Raw genomic sequence first — 19,646 nt, 5'->3', positions numbered from 1 at the left:
TTCCTGAGCTGCCTTCGTATCATAGTTTTAATTTACGCAGAGATCGTAACTACAATTTTCCTCCAACGTAACATACTTTGATATACAATAATGTCACTCTGGACCTGGATGTCTCTTGAGACTTTTGGACTCAAGAACCAGATTTTTAAGACCTCAAAATGATCGAATGACACATGTCGGATGCAGATGTGATCTTTAGATCGCTAGATATCGTCAATTTGAATTTGGATCACTCTGGACACTTTTGGACACAAGTTTTAAGAACTCAAGCAGTAGGAAATGATCGGATGATACTTGTTGGATCCAGAAGATTATCTTTTTATTGCTAGATGAAGTCATGAGCTGGCGTTTGAACTTGAGCATAGATCGTACCCACAATTTTTCACTTATGTAACATACTTTGATGTTCAACAATGTCACTCTGAACCTGGACGTCTCTCGAGATGATGAGACGTGTTGGACGTAGATTTGATATTTTGATCGTCAGTTAAAGTCTCATGGACTGTGTTCGTATCATCGTTTGAACTTAAGAGTGTCAATCTACAATTTTTATCTAACCTAAACGCATGGTAATGTTCAATCAACGTTCTATAAACAAGAACAATACTTTGAAGACTTCAATCAATAGTAAAAGATTGGAAGAGAGGTATTGGATCCAGATGTGATGGGTTGATCGCTAGATCGTTTGATCACGGGATGCGTGGAGATCGTGGAAAACCACAATGCAACAATAGGGCGAAATTTGTTATGGTTTGAATTATTGGGTAGATATAATTACCAGATTTGATTTGCCTCGTTTTAAGATATTTTTTCCTGGTCTATAAATGCTAGAGAGATGAAATGAACGAAAGAGAAGGCATGGTTGTAACGTCATTTATTGCAATGACCGAATTTCGGAGTAATTGAAGGAAAACGTACAATTGCTTATTGACGGAATGTGTAATTGCTAGTCATTTAAGAAGATAAAAAAAATTTCATTGCTTAGTGGTTTTGGATTTCGTAACAAAATCAAATTAAGAAGTCGAAGGAAAAAATTAATTGAAAATTATATTCTTACTTATGATATGAAATGGAATTTCTCAAATTGCCTTTTATCTACAACCCAATATTTATATTTTAGTTATGCAATTGATTGTCACAAAAATTGCGATGACTAAAAAAACCCACCAAATGGTATTGGACGACTAGCAAGTTGAAGAAATAGATTTGGTTCTAGTTACAGTGACGATATAGATAAAAAAATATGATCCCACGATAATAAAGTGCGTTGTATATTTGCCAACATCGAATTAACAAACTTGGTGGTCGGTTTGAGTCCCAAACCTAGTAGATCTATAGCACCAAATTTTGCAATAGAAATTAAAAAAATTAACGATGAAAAACGTTTAGCGAAAACTTGACAAGACATGATGTTAGACAACGTGTAAGAAAATGCTTGCAATTTCTTGCGAGAGCAAAATAGTCACTGGTGGATTGTAGAACTCTGCTACAGAATAAAAAAATCGTTCAAGCAAAGGTAGCTGATTGAATAATCTTCTGGCACAGAAGATAATAGCATTTTTTACAAGAACAGACATGGGTATATTTAAGTAAATGTCCAAATTATTTTTTCTAGTAGGCTAGTAGCTATGAATGATTCTCTCAGTTGAGTTGTGAATTGCGAACCAAACAAACGGATTCTAAAATGGAAAGCGCCTAAACAAAAAACGAATAATTTAAAGATAGATTCGAAAAGGTGCAAACTACAAGACTCAATTCAAACAACGAGTAGTAAGTTGCTAAAACATTTAATAGCAAAATAAGCAGGGGATAATTGTGTCTCTTGCCATTGCATCATGGTTGCCACTTCCATAAATAGAAGTTTGCATCACTAGCTATAATTATATCTCCTGTTGGCTTGCTTTTGGAGCCTGGTGGACAGAAAAGAGCACCCAGACGATGTAAGGCTAGATAGGACAAAGGGAAACATGAGTTGAGCTGATAAAACATACAAAAATGAAATTCCCAAGGAAAATAAAACATAAGATAACTTATAAATCCTTGACGAGGGACGTAATATCAGCAAATCAGCTGCGGATGCTTTTGATCAAGAAATATGTTGTCTTAAAGAATTGAAATAGTGGATATCAATTTGGAAAAAATAATTGAGGAAAAACATTTAAAGGAAATTAACACGGAATGCGGTTAGCTTTAAACAAAATGGCAGTTTGGAGTTGCGACGTTTCCTATTTAGATTTTTAAATTGTGACGGATTTTTTTGAGCCTTTACGAGTTTTTGATATTAATTTTGATTACGTGGTTTGCTAATTAAGCCGCTGATTCTAATACTTCACGAAAACGAAGCTCAGTTTATGAATAAAACGCAACAAACTATGCGGAAAAGAAAATTTTACCGAGGAAGAGAATGATGAAGAATGGAACAGGCGTAGAAATACCAAAATTTGTGCGTGGTATTACGAACAAAAAGGTTGTAATAGTTAAACAATTGATTAAACGTATAACTTGAAGAATATTATTAGGAAAGAAGAAACAAATGAAAGAAGTAATATTGAAAGATGTCAAAACACATATCAGGAACTTAAAAAGTCTAGCAAAGAATATAGAAAAATTGATCTGCGAACTGCTTTTACGTATTTAATTAATTACTTTCTGAAAAATATAATTTTTTTGATGAATGTGATATTAATTTTCCATATTCAATTTCCAATCACAGCTACGAGTTATTCGATATTAAAGTTATTTATTTCGTGAAAATTATGTACAGCCAAACAAAATTTCAATTAAATTATCGTAAAAAATATGAAATAATATGGGTAAAGGTGAAACTCTTTTTGATTCTGGTCATAAAAATGATTCCAAGGAATCGTAATAAACTTAATAGGTCAGCATGACCTCAAAACAAAGTTAACAAGGTGCTATAATTGTCAAAACAAACAAATAAAACTTCTTTTTTCATAATTTTGTCGGATGGAACTTTTATTGTTATAATAAACAACAAAATCATTGAAAATACATTTTTCTTACAAAGAAACAATGCAAAACTATGTAGTTTGCACATTTATTCAAAACGAATAATTAATTTTTTCACAGTTTATATATGTATTTATTTATTGAATAAATTTGGACGAAATCTCAATTTATTCACATATTTTTATTCAGTTATTTATTTAAAACAATCAAAATTTCAATTCAATTTAGACCACTCGGTCATATTTAAAGCTTCGTCATAAACCCCGATATTAGAAAAACTATTTGGTTTATTTGTTTTTTCTATCAATTAAATGCAGCTACATACCAACTTCTATTTTAAATAGTTTTTTATTCTTACAATTATTCAAATTAAGTGCTTTCATAATTTAGCCCCCATAATTGCCCCTCAGCCTCCTTCGAATTTTACTGAATATCTCCTAAAATATTGACTTCAAAGAAAAAATTTCTAGCACAAAATGAAGCTCATAAAAAGCTCAACAAAAAAGTCCCAAACGAATAGGTTTACGTAAAAAATGCATACAAACATTTTTGTGTTTTATTATAATTTTTGTTGGAAACTTTTTTTTTATAAAATCAATATTTTTGGAAGTATTCAGTGAAATTGCTGTAACTTGGAAAGCGGCTAGGGGGGCAAACGAAACTTGTAGTTAATTATCACACAATTATTTGGTTTTAATTTGTACAATTAGATAATTTATTTTCATTTTATTTAAACATTTATTCAAACCCCCAGATCAACATTCAATTGATCTATACATTAATTTAAACTATATGAATTCGAAGTTTCGGTTTATTTGGACATTTTTTGAAATCTTCAGAACCTCATTTTAGTTAAATTCAATTATTTTTTAGATGTTTTCAAATTACTCTTTATCTACATATTTATTTAAACCAAATACACTAATTTACATATTTATTTAAAACGATCGTAATTAATTTTTGTTTAATTTATAATTTTCGAAAGTTTTTTACCTAAAAATTCTAAGCACTTGGTGGAACTATCAATTCATTTGAAACAGAGGAAATTATTTTCTTAAAAAAATGGAGAAATGCGCCAAGGGTGACGTATAGGTATCTACCCTAAACATCCACTTCTTTAAAAATTATAAATTACAGGGAGAATGATGGAATGATACTTTTTTTGAAACATCTGTGTTAATATGGCTACTTTTAAAAGCAGAAAACTATGTACAAATCATTATATGGGAATGGGAAATATTTACTTTACTTTTCCTCGGTTTCTTTAATTATTTTTTATTCTTTTTGTTCAGTCTGCACGTAACTAGTAGAATTGAATGTTTTTCAAACTTGTGAATAACATATTTGCGCCAACTAAGGTCAGTAATGATAATTATAATTTTTTTTAAATATTTATATTTTTTATAATGGAATTTCTATTATATCTATTACGTTAGGTATTTTCTTCGTAAAACCACTTGCATTTAAAAACGTTGTTTGCTTATTTATGCATAAAGTAGATTGTTGTATCGACCTACCTACATTTTCGAGGTCAAGGTCAAGCTGCTGTTCAATATTATACATTACCTGACGTTTTACAAACATTATTACATCACATACAGGAAGAGTTTTGTTAAGACTGTACAAATCGTAATATTTCTCATTGTAATTTTATTCTTTCCCAGTTCCCTCGTTTTTTGGCTCTAGAAAATCGGAAAATCATACGATTTTTTTGAAAAATCTTCGTTTTCACGACGAATTTACGTGAAAAAATATGGGAAATATCTTACTCAAAGATTTTATATGGTTTTATGACTTTAAACGCTCAAGAAAGTCGGAAAATCACACGATTTTCATGATTTTTTTGAAAAATCTTCGTTTTCACGACGCATTTATGTGGGAAACTGCAGAAAATATCTCCTTTGAAGATTTTGTATGGTTCGTGACTTTAAATTTGATCATAAACACGAAAATTTATGAAAAAAAAATTGGAAAATGTTTGTTTATTCATATATGATCTCTATCAATCAACCTTAGTAATATACCATTTTTTAAATGGTGAAAATTTTCAATTTTCCAAAGTTAACTTTTACTCGTAACACACACACACACAAAATGAACGTTGCCTTTGCGACCTTGTACAAGATTGCTTAAAGTGGGCGTCATTTAAGGGTAATTTCATTTTCGCGTCGAATCGAACAATGAATTTTCCACCTACACAGACAAACTCCTTTCGTAATATGATTTCAGTCAGACGTATATGAGTGCGACAGTTTTGTATTATTTTAGTTGACGAAAAATCAATAAACAACCTACGAGATAACTTACGGGTCAAAATTATTATCAGGTTTGTTAGCGCGATCGACGAGGGTTGTATGAAAAGTTTCCGACATCAAACTTGTAGATGACAGCACTTATCAAGTTAGTTATTGCACGGAATTGCACTTCGAATTGGTTAATTACCCACCGTATTAACTTGATCTGACCCTTACAGAATTTTTCCTATTTCCTAACCTTCAAAAGTCACAATTGCAGTAAAGATATTTTTCTAAGTCAAGGACGTTATCGCATAATTTTTAAAAATTGTTTTCATATTATAATTAGTTCATAATTACCAAATAACTATCCAGGGATTAGTACATTTTGAAAATTGTATTTTGTTTTTGAATTTTTGATACTATAGACAAGCTACAAAGTAAATTGAATATTTTCAACATTTTTAATTCATTGTACGTATCATAATATTCAACTTTGAAATTGTTATACAACAATATTGATCATTTTACATTGACGTCATACAAACACCCACTTAAAGTGCGTCTTCTTCTACATCTAAGGCCGGCCACACACGTTGAAGTTAAAACTGATCGATCGAAATCACTGTTAAGTACAAATCCTTCATTTTTTTCAATGGAATCGAAAGACTAATATGATTTCACACATCTAGATATTAGAGAAACCCTTTTTTTGTCTTGATCTTGTATGAAATCAAATCAAATGCTATCTGTTATGCTCTAGACTTTTTTCACTTACTTGGCATATGCACCATCCGTCTAAGTATAGTCTAACCAAACCATTCTTATGCAAAGAACAAAATTGATGATTTGTTTAGATCGCGAATCTAGGTACGATTAAGACTTAATAGATAATCACACAACTTCCATCGACTCAATCGATGGGCGTCCACGATTACAGCTCGACTCAACTTTTAAGTTGTGTAGGATGCGCATAAAAACATAGTCGATATTAGTCCTCATTCCTTATTAATAGTACAGAATGATTAATCGAAGAGCTCTGGCCAGTGCCCAGATTACTAAATGGGACATTCCTCGTGATACTTGTAAGAATTGACCTGAAAAAAATTTCTCAGCGTTTGCAGAAGTTTCAATGAAACAATTTCGACATCATCTATGAAGGCTCTTCGAGAACACCCAAGAATGTTAAAACACAACTTAAATTGCGCCCGCAATACAAATTGAGAGCTTGATCGATCATTAATAATTGTCCCAACTTTTAATTCAAAAGCGAATCGATAAAGTTTTTTAACTTTTTTGTCCAGCAACTATCGAGTTGACGCTTTAAAATATTCTTTTGAACAGATGGTACACAACAAAACAGTTGTTCAACTAAAAGCTTTATGTATGCGTAAGTTGGTAACATTTCGCGATGTTGTCAAATTTACGTTATAGACATACTTGTCATTGTCAAAAAATTGTTACAACTTGCAGACGAAAGTTTGTAATGTCTGTATAAATTTATCTATTGACGTTTATTTCGTTAAATCGTTTAATTATTATTTGGTGGTTTGTATATTTTATTCAATTTTTATTTCTAACCATGAGACTTGATTGGTCACCATTTCCTTTTGGAAGATGAACGAGGTATGACAGTTTTCGACTTTTAACTGTTGTCAAAAATTCATGGACTAAATTTGCCCTGTTTGACGATGCTTCAAGTCATCAACCATCGGAAATATATAAAGCTGACAAGCTGGATAAAAAATATAGACATAAAATACTTCAGCTTATCGCCTTTTCAATCCTTCGGAGTCTTATTGAAAAGTATTATAAATAAACACAGAGCAATACTCGCGCTTGTTGAAAAAATGGTTGCCAAACTTCTCGGAAAGTACAAAATCTACGATATCTATGATTCGATGAAAGATCAACCTTAAAGATTTCAGATTTGCCAGCACACGAACTAAAATTGAAAAAACGTTTTTTCCCGTTAGATTTGCCATGACTGTCCACAAATCTCATGGGAACACTTTCGAATACGTTGGAGTTGACTTTAAGTCAAGCCAATGTTATTTTGGGGCATTTTCTACTTGAAAAGTTTATCTTCCAAATGAAAATCCTCGACATAAACGCAATATAGTATACACGACAACCAAATTTACTGATTTTTGTCACTAATTCTACTCAGAATTGTACACGCACAATAATTAGTTAAACTACGAAACTCAAATTTCATTCATTGATTTGAATGTTTGGAATTGAACGCGTGTGGTCGGCCTAACGCGAACTACCCCAATCACATCCATCAAAGTCGAAAATTTAGAAGGTATTGAATATTTCATATCGAGCACTTACCAGCTATAGTTTGCACAAGGTGATGGTGGTTTCTTTGGTGAGTTTATATCAGATTAAAATATTTTTCTATTCGCATCAATACTTTGTCAGTCGGACGAATTAGATATACCGGTAAATTAAATAACTGAGAAACGTGAATAGTGATTTGTTTCAAATTAACTTTATCCATAATAAAAAAGAGATTTCTAATAAAAAAAAAGGTACGTTTAGAATTCTAATAAGTCAACTGTAACATTCAACTTTTAGTCGATTTATTTTTTCCATTTATAGAAATTTCAACGACTTCTTCGTGAAGTGTTTTTCATATTCTGATAATTTTGCTGTGTGTAAATTAACTATGGAATGGAAATAATGTTTTGGTGAAAAAATGCAAGGGAAAATATTAGTTTTATGAACAATGATCGATCTAAATAAGAGGACGCTTAGACTAATGAACCAAAATACAGATAGGAACAAAATGAGACGTAATGAAGCAAGAAAATAGTTAAAAACAGAATGTCGAATAAGAAATTGAAGAACTTGGAGCAATAATAGAAAACTGTGTGAATAAATAAATCAAAATGACTAGAACACAAAGTAGTAGCGATCAACTAATTAAAAATATGGATCAAAGTGTTGGTCATGGTAATAAGTACCAATTTATAACCAGAAATTGTGTGAAGATTTAGGTCTTCAAAACCTGAGTTTCTTTCGAGATAAACAATAAAACAAAAGATCAAATCCCACGGATTACAGACTTGGAACAAGGCAAAAATTCGGCAGGTCTACGGTAACGTGATTTTTCAGTGGTTTAAGAGAGATCAAGAAAAGATTTTGAGATGCTGTGCGTCACTTTAAGATAATAATATACAGTAGTTTCAATAAACAAGTTTTTTTCTTGTGATACTAATTATATGGCTTTTGTACGATCCGAGTCCTTGTGTTTTTTTCTTGTTCTCGAAAATAAAACATAACCTGTTACTAGAAATGGAAAAATCTTCTTCAGGGTTTTTTGGTTTCCTGGTAACGTTATTTTCAAGGAAACTAGATGATTAACTGAAGGTTATTTCACAATCGGATATCCAGTACTGATATTAGAAATGAAAAAATCGTCTTTAGAACTAATTGCTTTTATGAAAAACTTATTTTGGGTGGGACTATTAAATGTGACTGACTTTAACCTCATAATAAATGCTTAAATTATGATTCTTCTTCCCTAATTTGGATGATAATTTTACTGTTTCAAAAATTATATTAATGACGAGTGTATTTGATGTTTAAAATTTTTAATATCTGTGTTATTTGTTGTGGCATCATAAATGATACTAAAACCATTTCGCAATTTTCTAAATTGATAAGAGGCCACGTGCATTAGGAAGTTAAGCAGACACAACAACAGCTTGTAGATTATTCGGTCGTTTTTATCAGAAATATGTTCAAAATGTAAATGTGTTTCATAAAAACGTAATCTAACAAAAAAAACATGAAATTATTTTTAAATAAAATTCTCATTCCAGAACAATGTAGTAATAACCCATGACGTTATTGACACAGAGTTGTAAATGGAATTTTTCTCTTTTCGCCATTCAAATCAAAATTTGTTAATTTTTCTCCTTTGTCGTTTCCACCTTTCGAAACTTCGACGTCAAGCAGATCCAATCACAATAGAGCAAAGAAAGATAGAGAGTGGTAAACCGATGTTATTTCTCTCTCTACCAGCAGTTCAGGCCGAAGCCCTCATACGTCGCCCTCTAACTTCTATGGTTATGGTTTGGGTATTTCCGAATAATTTGACTTGGAATGAAAAGTATATATTTGCGCAAAAAATATTATACCTTACACCCATAATTACACCGTCTGACTCGATTTTAGTTGTGTTGGTGTCGTGGTAATGTAAATAAAATGTTCATTATGAATATCACCAACGGTTCCACAAATTCCAACACAGTCGTGCTTAATTCAATTAATTATTGTGGCGAAAGACATTCTTTCTTGATAGAATATCACGAAGAAGTTTCAAAAAGTGTTCAAGTTTGAAAAGGAGAACAAACAACGAAAGAAAATGAAGAAAACACTAAAAATATTAGTTTTTTAGCTATTTTTAATAAAGTAATTAATGACGAGGTACTTATTTACCAGAAGGAAGTTTGTAAAGCAACGATTCAAAACGTTTTGCGTCTCTTTTTCTGGAAATTAAAGCATTTCTCCTTGAGAATTCTCATTTTTTTTAAACTTAGTTTTTTCTATATTAAAAGAAGTGATAAAATTCAAATCCAAATTATCTATTTTAGCCCAGGAACATTTTTTTATAAACACCATTCGAAAATGAGTTGAAATTTTGTAATTGACACGGCTGCTTCGAAATACAATTGCTGGATTTAAAAAACAAGGAGATATGGCGAAATTGGAAAGTCTTTGTGTTGAATTGAAAATATTGGAGAAGAAGAAATATGATTTTAGTTCACAACACAAGTGGTTTGCTTTCAAAGGAAGACATTTTCAACGGTTGACTCTTGCGATTAGCTGAGAAAGTTTGCGTTTGTTGTTCTTTCCGATTTCTGTTATATGGAACATTCTTTTTCAAGTATAATATTCATATTTGGCTATTTGGCTAAAAAGTTTGCCCAACACTGCATTAACTAATGTCTGTGCTGTCTACGTTTAAAATTATAAAACTGAAAACGAATTATCTCGAAGAAAACTACTACAAAAAAACCAGTCTCCTTGTATTTATAAACCAAAAACGAGATAAAAAAAAGACAATAAAATAACATTTGATTACCAATATTAATATAAATTCACGTAACATGTCGTACTAGTCTGCTTGGCGACAGTCTCTATTCGACCTTTGCCCAAACATAATAATGCTAGTAAAAATTATGGTTGAATGCATTTTGTGATAACGTACTCGATTGCACAATTATTCATTAATAAATAAAAATCACTCCTAGGATTTTTTTTCAACTATATAACGAAGCACGTTTAGTCTATGTACATTAATTAATCCTCGATTTCTATTGTTGAATTTAATCCACTAAAGTTATTTATAAAGTTAATATACTAGATTCAGATTATCGAAATGAATTTTCTCAAATGGATTCTATTGGTTGGTAAGTTGTTGATTTTCGCTCTACGCTCTTTAATTGTCCCAGCAAGCCACTCCTATCGATTGAGCCACAACGACAACACCATGATATACATGTGAAGTTTGGCAGGCAGCTCGACCACAAGCAGGCATAAGCTAGAATCAAGGATCAATACACCAAAAGAGTAAAGTTACTTATGAAAACCGAATCAAATGCAGGCAACTTTAGTCCTGGCATTCAACGCCTATGCCACAACGTTTTAACCCCGAAAAGAGAGTGGAAGATGCTTGATTGACCTTCTTAACCTGCACTCTCTACAGTTAATGAAACTACGTGAATTCTTTCATACTAAATCGGAAATCTCAACTCTGCACCGAAGCTGGAACAGTGGTCACGAAAGGTACTACACGGTAGACATCATCTCGACCTTAACCAACCGCATTTTGACAAGGAAGCTTCAAACAGATGGCTTACTAGCGACAATCTCTTTCCAGAGACCGAAGGCTTCATGATGGCTATCCAGGATCAAGTTATTAACACGAATAACTACAAGAAAAATATTATGGATCCGGACACTCAATCTGATAAAGTGTCAACAAACATCAGAGACCATCCAACATATAACATCTGCTTGTAGTGTGTTAGCTAGTACCGAATATCTACACCGGAATAACCAAGTGTGCAACATCATTCACCAGAAACTGGCCAACAAGTTCGGCCGTACTACTCCATTATCACCGATAGACTGGTGATGAATAACGGACCTGACTTCGTGGTAGTTGATAGAAGAGTAAATTCAGTATTTCTTGTCGATGTAGCTATACCGAACACTCATAACGTTCTCAACTAACACCAGGATAATTGAGATTAAACAGATGTTGTACAGCGAAAATCTGTCAATAATCCCAGTTATTATGTCAGTAAGTGGCGTCGTGCCCAAGACCCTGCACGATAGGTGAATGATACCATCTCCAAGCTGAATAGTGCATAAGTCTTTCACATAATAATCTATTATAATGTATCTGTCTTCGTACCTTAAACATAAACTAATTTTTTGTGTTCAATCAGACGTGATACCTGCTCAAAACATGAGCTGTGTTAGAATTAGATACGAAGATGACTATAGAAGTACCTAATTTGACCTAGAGATAGCGGTAGTTGCTTGAAAAATATCACTGTATTAGAAAGTACACAGTATACGTTTCGCGAAAGAATTAGGTTTTATTTTTATTACCAAACACTCGATGGAAACGTCTTTACGACGCTGTTTTTGTTCCATTGTGAGCGAACGCAGCACCCATCTTGCGCACAGCTAACTCATGTCCAAATTTCCAATTAATAGGCGATGTACTGCACTTTTTTAAATGCCTACTATGTCTGCTAGCTGGTGCTGGTGTAGAGTCTCGTTTAAACTGTGATACCCAATATTTTCCTATTTATAACGCAGTATCACCCAGAGTAGAATCTTGGTCAGCTAATATATTGTTTGGGCTAAGACCATTTGGCTGTCAAACAAATACCAAACAACTTGAAACATATGCTGTGTGCTTTCTAATACAGTCTAGATCAGGTCAGGTACTTCTGGAACCATCCTCGTACAATGCATCATCATGTAGTCAATATCCATTTTGCGAAGTTGCTCTGCGTTGGCGTAAAAAATAAAATCGTATGTGATAGTGTTTTGCGCAATGTTAATTAAATCAAGTACCAGTTGATAAAATGTTAGTTTAATTGTAGATTCAGTAGCAAATTGTTGATTATTATTTTAAACGAAAACCGCGCAATTATTATTTATCCTGTGGCAGTGAACTATTAAAACTATTCGATAGACAGTGAGTAAATTTTTTCGAAGTCTGTGACGTTATTAACGTAACATTAACTGGGTATTTTTGAGATATTGTTTTGAATTTGCATACAATATGTTATTGACAACACGAAAATTATATCTACCATTTAATGAATCGCATTAACCATCAAAGTTGTGACGCGGGAAAAAAACCGGTACGAAAAACAAGTAAACATATTAACATTTACTTAAACCCGATCATACGACGAGACTGGAAATTAAGCGTGAATTTAATGGAGGAATATGTTGGATGAGACAACGACGCATGTCTCACTCATCTTTCCAACAAATACTATGACTTATGCCACCACATGTTGACCGTTGTCTTCCAGATGCATCATACAAATTTCCCGAATTATTGTCTTATAAAATTGATTCTTATTCGGACAGAATGAAAAGGTTGTTATTCTCTTTATTTAGATTCGATTCATTTTAAAAAAATGATATTTGTTCTAGTCGAAATTGGCTTCGGAGACTGCTATTGTTGAGGTATAAATCAGAAAGAGCCAAATCTAGCCATAGTGTGAGTAATCATGATGAAAATTTATGTCAGTCTCTGAATTTGTGGGCTGGCATCGGATTCCAACATGATGTTTTGGCCAAACACAAACGAGAGTCTTCGCTTATCTACCGTGTGACATTTTCCTCTTTACGAAACTCAAAAAATATCTACGAGCAACGCGCTATGAGTCTATTGAAGCCATTCGTTTGAGGTATTGAAAATTGAGTTTATTTCGGACGTAATAAGAAAGATTTACATAAATATGTTGTACCTTTTGGACATTACACGTGAAATTTGATCACACGGTATAACCGCTAATGATCGAATTGTTTTTTTAGAAGGAAAAATTCCTTTTTGGTCTTGTTTGCCGTTAACGGTTGATGCAGAAACATACAACACACATTTCTTTGTTTCCCAAGTGTATTTTGATAACTAACTGTTGGTGTCAAAGTGGACCTTAAGAGGTAAAACCACTACCCACGCATCACAATAACGCACTCCTTCGGTAAAGAATATCGTAAATTTGTTTGTTAATCGTTTGTTTTGTTAAATTTACCGTTAGTTTCGGAACATCCACCCACCGTTGTTTATATCAAATCCAAGAAAAAGTACTGTTAATTATTTTTATTTAAAAATATATAAATCTTCAAAAATCAATACCTAGAATAGATGTGCAAGCAAAAATTACTGAGTTTCGATTGTTTACTCCTTTTATTTCTCCAGGACGTCTCGCTGAAACTTCTATTCAATTATAGAAATACGATTTATTTTTAGAGTCAAATTTTTCGTACCGGGGCTAGATCAGGGCTATTTGGTGGATGTTCAATCTCTTTAAGGCCACATTCGTGTACAGTAGCATTGGAAGGAAAAAAAGTGTGGACTGTAGCATTGTAATTAAGCAAGTAGATAATCACGCATCTTTTTCGATAATTTTTTGATGCACTGCAATAGTAATAAGCTACGTTCACTGTTGTATTCGATTCCTTGAAGTTTATCACTGTTTTGGTGCTTTTCGAGACATTTTCTTTTTTTTAGCACGGGCTCTCCTTTCCGATGGAATCTCTTTTGGACGTCGGATCATAGTAAACCACCATAGTTTCATCGCCCGTTACAGTTTATCGGTTTACACTTTCTTGGTCCTGGCGACAAAGCTCAAAATATCGCTCAAAATATTCTGTTCGATGGATCCTTCATGTAGAATACTTAGAACGCTTGATGCTGCTCTGCGTTGCAATTCCTTTTGATTTTAGGCGTCGATCACTTAAACCAATTTCTTCTACTAATTTAATATTTTCTGGAGATGGACAGAAATCACCATAAACAGCATTCTGTTCTTGATTTTGTTGTTGTGTATCTTTCTTGAATAAAAAATGTTGTAATTTAATTAATTTGAAACATTTACCAAAACAACTCGACTGAATCTACTCTACATACAAATGGATCGAAGCAGCAAGTTCAAACTTGTCACTGACGCGTGCGTGAGGATTTTTGTCTACTCATTACATAACCATGGAACGCACTACGTATTTTGTTAAAGATACAAGTTGATAAATTCTGGATATTTCGAGCAATTTCTTCAAGGTCTGATATCATCTGGTTCTTTCTGTAATATTTCTGAAACTATTTGGTATATTTGGATACTTACAATTACAAATAAGATGAAAGCTACTATTTAATTAACTTTGTTTCAGCTGTCTTTTGAAGTCCATAAGCGTTTAGAAGAGGTTCGCCTCTTGGAATCCCGAAAATCGGCCAGATTAGCTGATCAAGATACTGATTTCGCCCGACTCGCTGATATGGCTGGCGATAGAAAAAGAACTGCCTCACATACCATAGATGTTCCTGCTCCTTCGTACCATCAAGGGTAAGCCTAATAAATGTTTTATTTACTATTTGGTGTATTGAAGCTCAAATTATTCTGTTATAAACTCTCATGATTCATTAACAAATCTTCTGGAACTCGTAAATTCAATGTTGATTTAGAGGACCACCAAAGAAAAAAAATATCGCACGTAATAGCATCAGAAATTTTGATAATCCAGTGAATAATGGTAAAAATATGGTATCGCCTCAGAATTCCATCAAGACGCAGGGATTTGCTTGAAATTATGGAATTAAGTTCTACTAACCCTCCACTCCAAAATGTACCTCATGTCGATATGTGCAAATTATTATAAGGGGTAAAACTGCCCGTTATTGTCAAAATTCGATAAAATAAAAGTTGAAGAATGCGGAAAGTGGAAAAAAACATTTGTAGGATTAAAATAAAAATCGCGTGGTGTTTCAGGATATTATTTATGTTTTTGAACCCTTCAATTTTGATTAAGAATATGTAGAGGCAGTATTTTGTGGAAACCTATGTGAAGAGACGACATAATTCGTTCAATATATTTACATCCAACTCTTATTAGAAATTTGCCACTAATATTATCATAGGTTTTGTTTACAGTGCTCTATTTGCAACTGTAATCTGTAGAAACACTTTCGGTCGATATTTAACGGCCTAGATTTAGTCGGGGAAGACTGCAAACAGATATTTGAGGTTTAGCGACAAGAAAAATCGTATTTTAAATTAAATATTTGACTATAATTTGTTCATGATTGACCTCTCACTTCTACCTGTCGTGTCCTCTCCATTCAGCACAAATAGAAAGGACCCTTTGGTTTAACGACGAATCCGAACGTCTAGTTCCTATTAATTAAAATAAACTGGCCTTGTTAAAGAAACTAATGGTATACATTTCAGAAATTGTATTACATAAAACTAGGAAGTTTTAACAATAATTTTTCCATTGCGACAAAGAGAACCTTGATACGTGGGTGGTAATTTATACGAGATTGAAAGGCAAATCAAATCACTTTGTAACCTTTCTCCAACGCTACTTTCACTCGCATTGAAATTACAAGGGATGAATGAAAAGTTTTTGACCCGACAAAGAAATTTATTATCATAATCATTTCTAATTTTCAACTACCCCTTCAAGCCCCTTTTAGCGAAACCTCTAACTTCCTGTAAGTGCATTTTTAAAGTTTGGAAACAGGGAAAAGTCGCTGGGGGTGAGATCTGATAAATATGGTGGATGGTCAACCTATTCAAAGTGTAATTCGTGGATTTTAGCGATGATTTATAAACCAGTGTTATGGATCTCTAAGTAAAATTGTAATGTAATGATTCCTATCATTTTTTTAGATAAGTTTGCCTAGTCTTTTAGTTTGGAGTCATCTATAAATTACGTCACACGAATTTCATGATTTTTTGCACCTCCTCTCGTCCTAGTCATGGTCCAAGATATTTAAAGATATAATCGTAAATCCGTAGATTTTGAATCCACTCCTTTAAATTATGTATAATTGGCATAGCAGCCATTTTGTTCTCGTTTGGGTTATTGTCCGGTGTGTTCAGGAAAGAAGAAGCAAATGTAAAGGTTCACTGAAAACAACTGCCTCATCAGTGTATTCCAGATGTACCTGATCTAACCTAACCTTCACTTCGGTAGATCGAATTTTCTTATGTGCCTGTACACGAAAAAGTATTTCGCCGTTTTACAAAGGGGAAAACAACTACTTTCCTGGCTAATGCCTCGACGAATATTGAATTACAACTCCTCTGAAAAGCGTGATGTAAATCGACCTTTTTGTCGATATTAACATCCCCAATGGTTCGCAATTGCAAGGAGAGGGTGTAATTACTGTAATTACAGCCAAATTTGTAAAATTTTCTTATGAAAATAAAGCTTCTATATCTCATTGTTAAATTATAACACTGACACTGTTTTATTTGCAATTTATAAATATCAGAAAATAGTTTCGGTTTGCAGATAATAAATCAAAATGTTCTGGAGTTGATGAATTTGATTTATCTTAATGAATAAAATTTTTATCGTGTACACAGTACGTTTTAGCCGAATCCTCTCGATGTACCTACAATTTATTTTGTTTATTTATATTGTGACCGATTCTGGTTTTGCAAAAACGTGAATGAATCATACAATTTGGCTCGACGGTTCAAAATTTTCGCCTACGACTCTGATTATTTTAACTGTTTCGTTACATAACCCAATTTTAATACAGTTGCAATGTAAATAAATATCTAGAAACAGATGGTTCAACTCGTTTTATCTTTAGTCAAAAATAAATTATCAAAATATCGTTGGTTATAAATTAATGTTCAATATAAATTATGATTATAATTTCCATGTAATTACCACTGAAAATGATGTCTTTTGCTTCTAATTTTCTACAAAATATACGAGGATAAACTGAAGAGTTTCCAACAGTGACATAAGACGTAATCATTCGACTTTTCAAATAATAGTCTTCCTCCTTAAAAAAATGTGTTTACGTCGCATGAATTTTAGAAAGAAAAGTATCAAACAAAAAAAATAAGCTCATTAAAAGCTTTACAAAAAAAGTTATATACGCATTTTCACGTACCTAGCTCTGTTATGACGTTAAATATCTCAGCAGAAGTCAAATTGACTAACCTAACTTGACCTAACCGAATCTCCTCCAAGTCTGTAACCTGTCGAGATATTTTGCTTACGTAGAGCTTTTCATGATTTCCAATTTTCAATTTGAAACGTTTTTCTCTAAAATAGAACCTCAAGCACAACTACTATCTACTAAAAGGGGATGTCCACAAGGGGTAGTCGCACCCCCACTTATGTGGAGCTTATTAGTAAACCAGCTAGATCTTTGAGAACACATTCTGTGACATAGTTGACGACTCAACTATACAAAAAGATCAACCCGAATTAGATCTATCTAATTTCCTTCAGCCTGACGCCTTTCAAACTAAACGGGTGAATAATTGAGTGGAAAACAGAAGGAACTATCTGGGATTCACATTAAACATTCACAATAATGGCTAGAGCCGCAAAAATCCTGATGGTGTACAGAAACTTCGCAGGTGGGAATTGGGTTTACAACCCAAAGATTCTGAATACAACGAAGAAACTTATGTGCAACCGGAGACACGAAAACATGTCCAATCATGCCTCACTATGCCAAATTTTCCACATCTTCACATAGTATTGGAAAGCGTGGCAGAAAAAACATCATTTAGAATGTTTAGAGACGGAACCACCCAAGAAAAACCGTTCGTAAATAATGACCAAACCTGGGACATGCTTCGGGATGATGCATGAAGAAAGTTCAGCTTCAATTATAACTAGATAAGATCTGCTGAAGGTATCAGCCTAAGTAAGAACAATCTGCGATTACTCACAGGAGTCCTATCGGGATCCCTGAAGACGCTAGACTTGGCGGCGTGCAGATTTTGTTTCACAAAGGGAGAAATATCTATCCACATTTTCTGGAAGTGTGATATCTCCAGAGTACTACACCTGCGTTTGAAATAGAAGACGAAGATCTCTGGTAATTGAAGCTATCCAACATTCTAGACGTTTTAGAAGGAGTGGGATTGATGGATCAGCTGTAAGCACTGGGTTCTCCAGTATCACAACAAGAGGACACAATCGATCTTTTGGGTCGCAGTGTATATGATACCCTAATATTTACATTTCCAAAATTTGTATTATTATTTCTACGCATTATTAAAATTTCCACAAACAATTATTGATGATTTAAAAATATAAATATTGATAATACGTTGACCTCAGTTGAGTATTTTAAAAAGTTCGAGGAACCGATTTTTTTCTTTCCAAATCAAACAATATCCGTCTACTTGACTGTGTTTTCAAAATTACCTGCCGGGTCAATATTCTAGATTAATATGAAATTCCAGACTTGTTTAAAAATACATTAACGATAAGTATTTTATGATATTGGGTTTTAATCTCTATTCTGTTATCGAGAATTACAACTAAACCTAAACACGACAATTCCATTTCAAAATAGTTTTTAAAATGAGTTTACAATGATATTTTATAGTCCGCCATTAAATACTATTCAGCGTGCATTTTAAATCTTCTCCTTCAATCCGAAAACGGTTCGGTTCTAACAATCTGAACAACTATAGGTTTGCTCCAACCTGCTAATCTGGAACGGTTTCTAGATGCGTTTAAATGATATTTTCTGCGCAATCTCCGACTGTGCACGGTTCTTCTTATGATTATTAAAACAAAATTAGATAACATTGCAAAAGATTTAGGTGCAAATAATGTCGCCGAGATTAAAAGAAAGATTGAAACTCTTCTGGTGCAATATAGACGAGAGAAAAAGTTGTTAGCAAGAAATTGTAAGACCGGGATTGGGCCCGCAGAAAAAAGAAGTCTTATTTTAATTTTTTGGTTGATAAATCAACACCCCGGTAAACGTTTTCCGGCGTTGTATCAGTCCAATTGGAAAATAGAGACAGTCAAGTGGGATCGCAATCCACACTATACTGTGTTGACCTTTGTAGTTAAAAAACTTTGACCCGCTGTTTTCTGGTGATTGCAATACAATATACTTACCATACATTAATCGAACTGCCATATGTTTTTGTAGCCCGCAGCAACTAACTCCCATTCTTTGGGTGTTGAAGGTGTCTTTACGAACTCTTTCAAAAAGTTGCGGTGCAAACATCCGGAACAATTTTTAAAATGGTTTATTTTGGATACTTTAAATAAATGATAGGAATCACCAGAAGTCAAAAACCTGAGTGTTATAGCCAGACGCTGATTGCTTGGCGAAAATTTAAAATTTCATTTCGGAAATCATCACCACTATATTCGTAACGCCGTAAAAAC

The 19,646-nt window shown here is 33.1% G+C and overlaps 1 protein-coding gene across 1 annotated transcript in view; it reads left to right on the top strand.

The window, feature by feature from the left end:
- Positions 1–19,646, top strand: part of LOC130449067 (zinc finger protein 395) — a 121,686-nt gene that overhangs the window by 25,601 nt on the left and 76,439 nt on the right. The window contains exon 2 of the mRNA XM_056786720.1: positions 14,646–14,818. Coding sequence (XP_056642698.1) covers positions 14,646–14,818 — 173 coding nt within the window. The remainder of the gene's footprint in view (positions 1–14,645; positions 14,819–19,646) is intronic.

Source organism: Diorhabda sublineata, chromosome 9 (genome assembly GCF_026230105.1).
Source record: "Diorhabda sublineata isolate icDioSubl1.1 chromosome 9, icDioSubl1.1, whole genome shotgun sequence".
Lineage (NCBI taxonomy): Eukaryota > Metazoa > Arthropoda > Insecta > Coleoptera > Chrysomelidae > Diorhabda > Diorhabda sublineata.
This window is presented reverse-complemented; position numbering and strand designations above follow the sequence as displayed.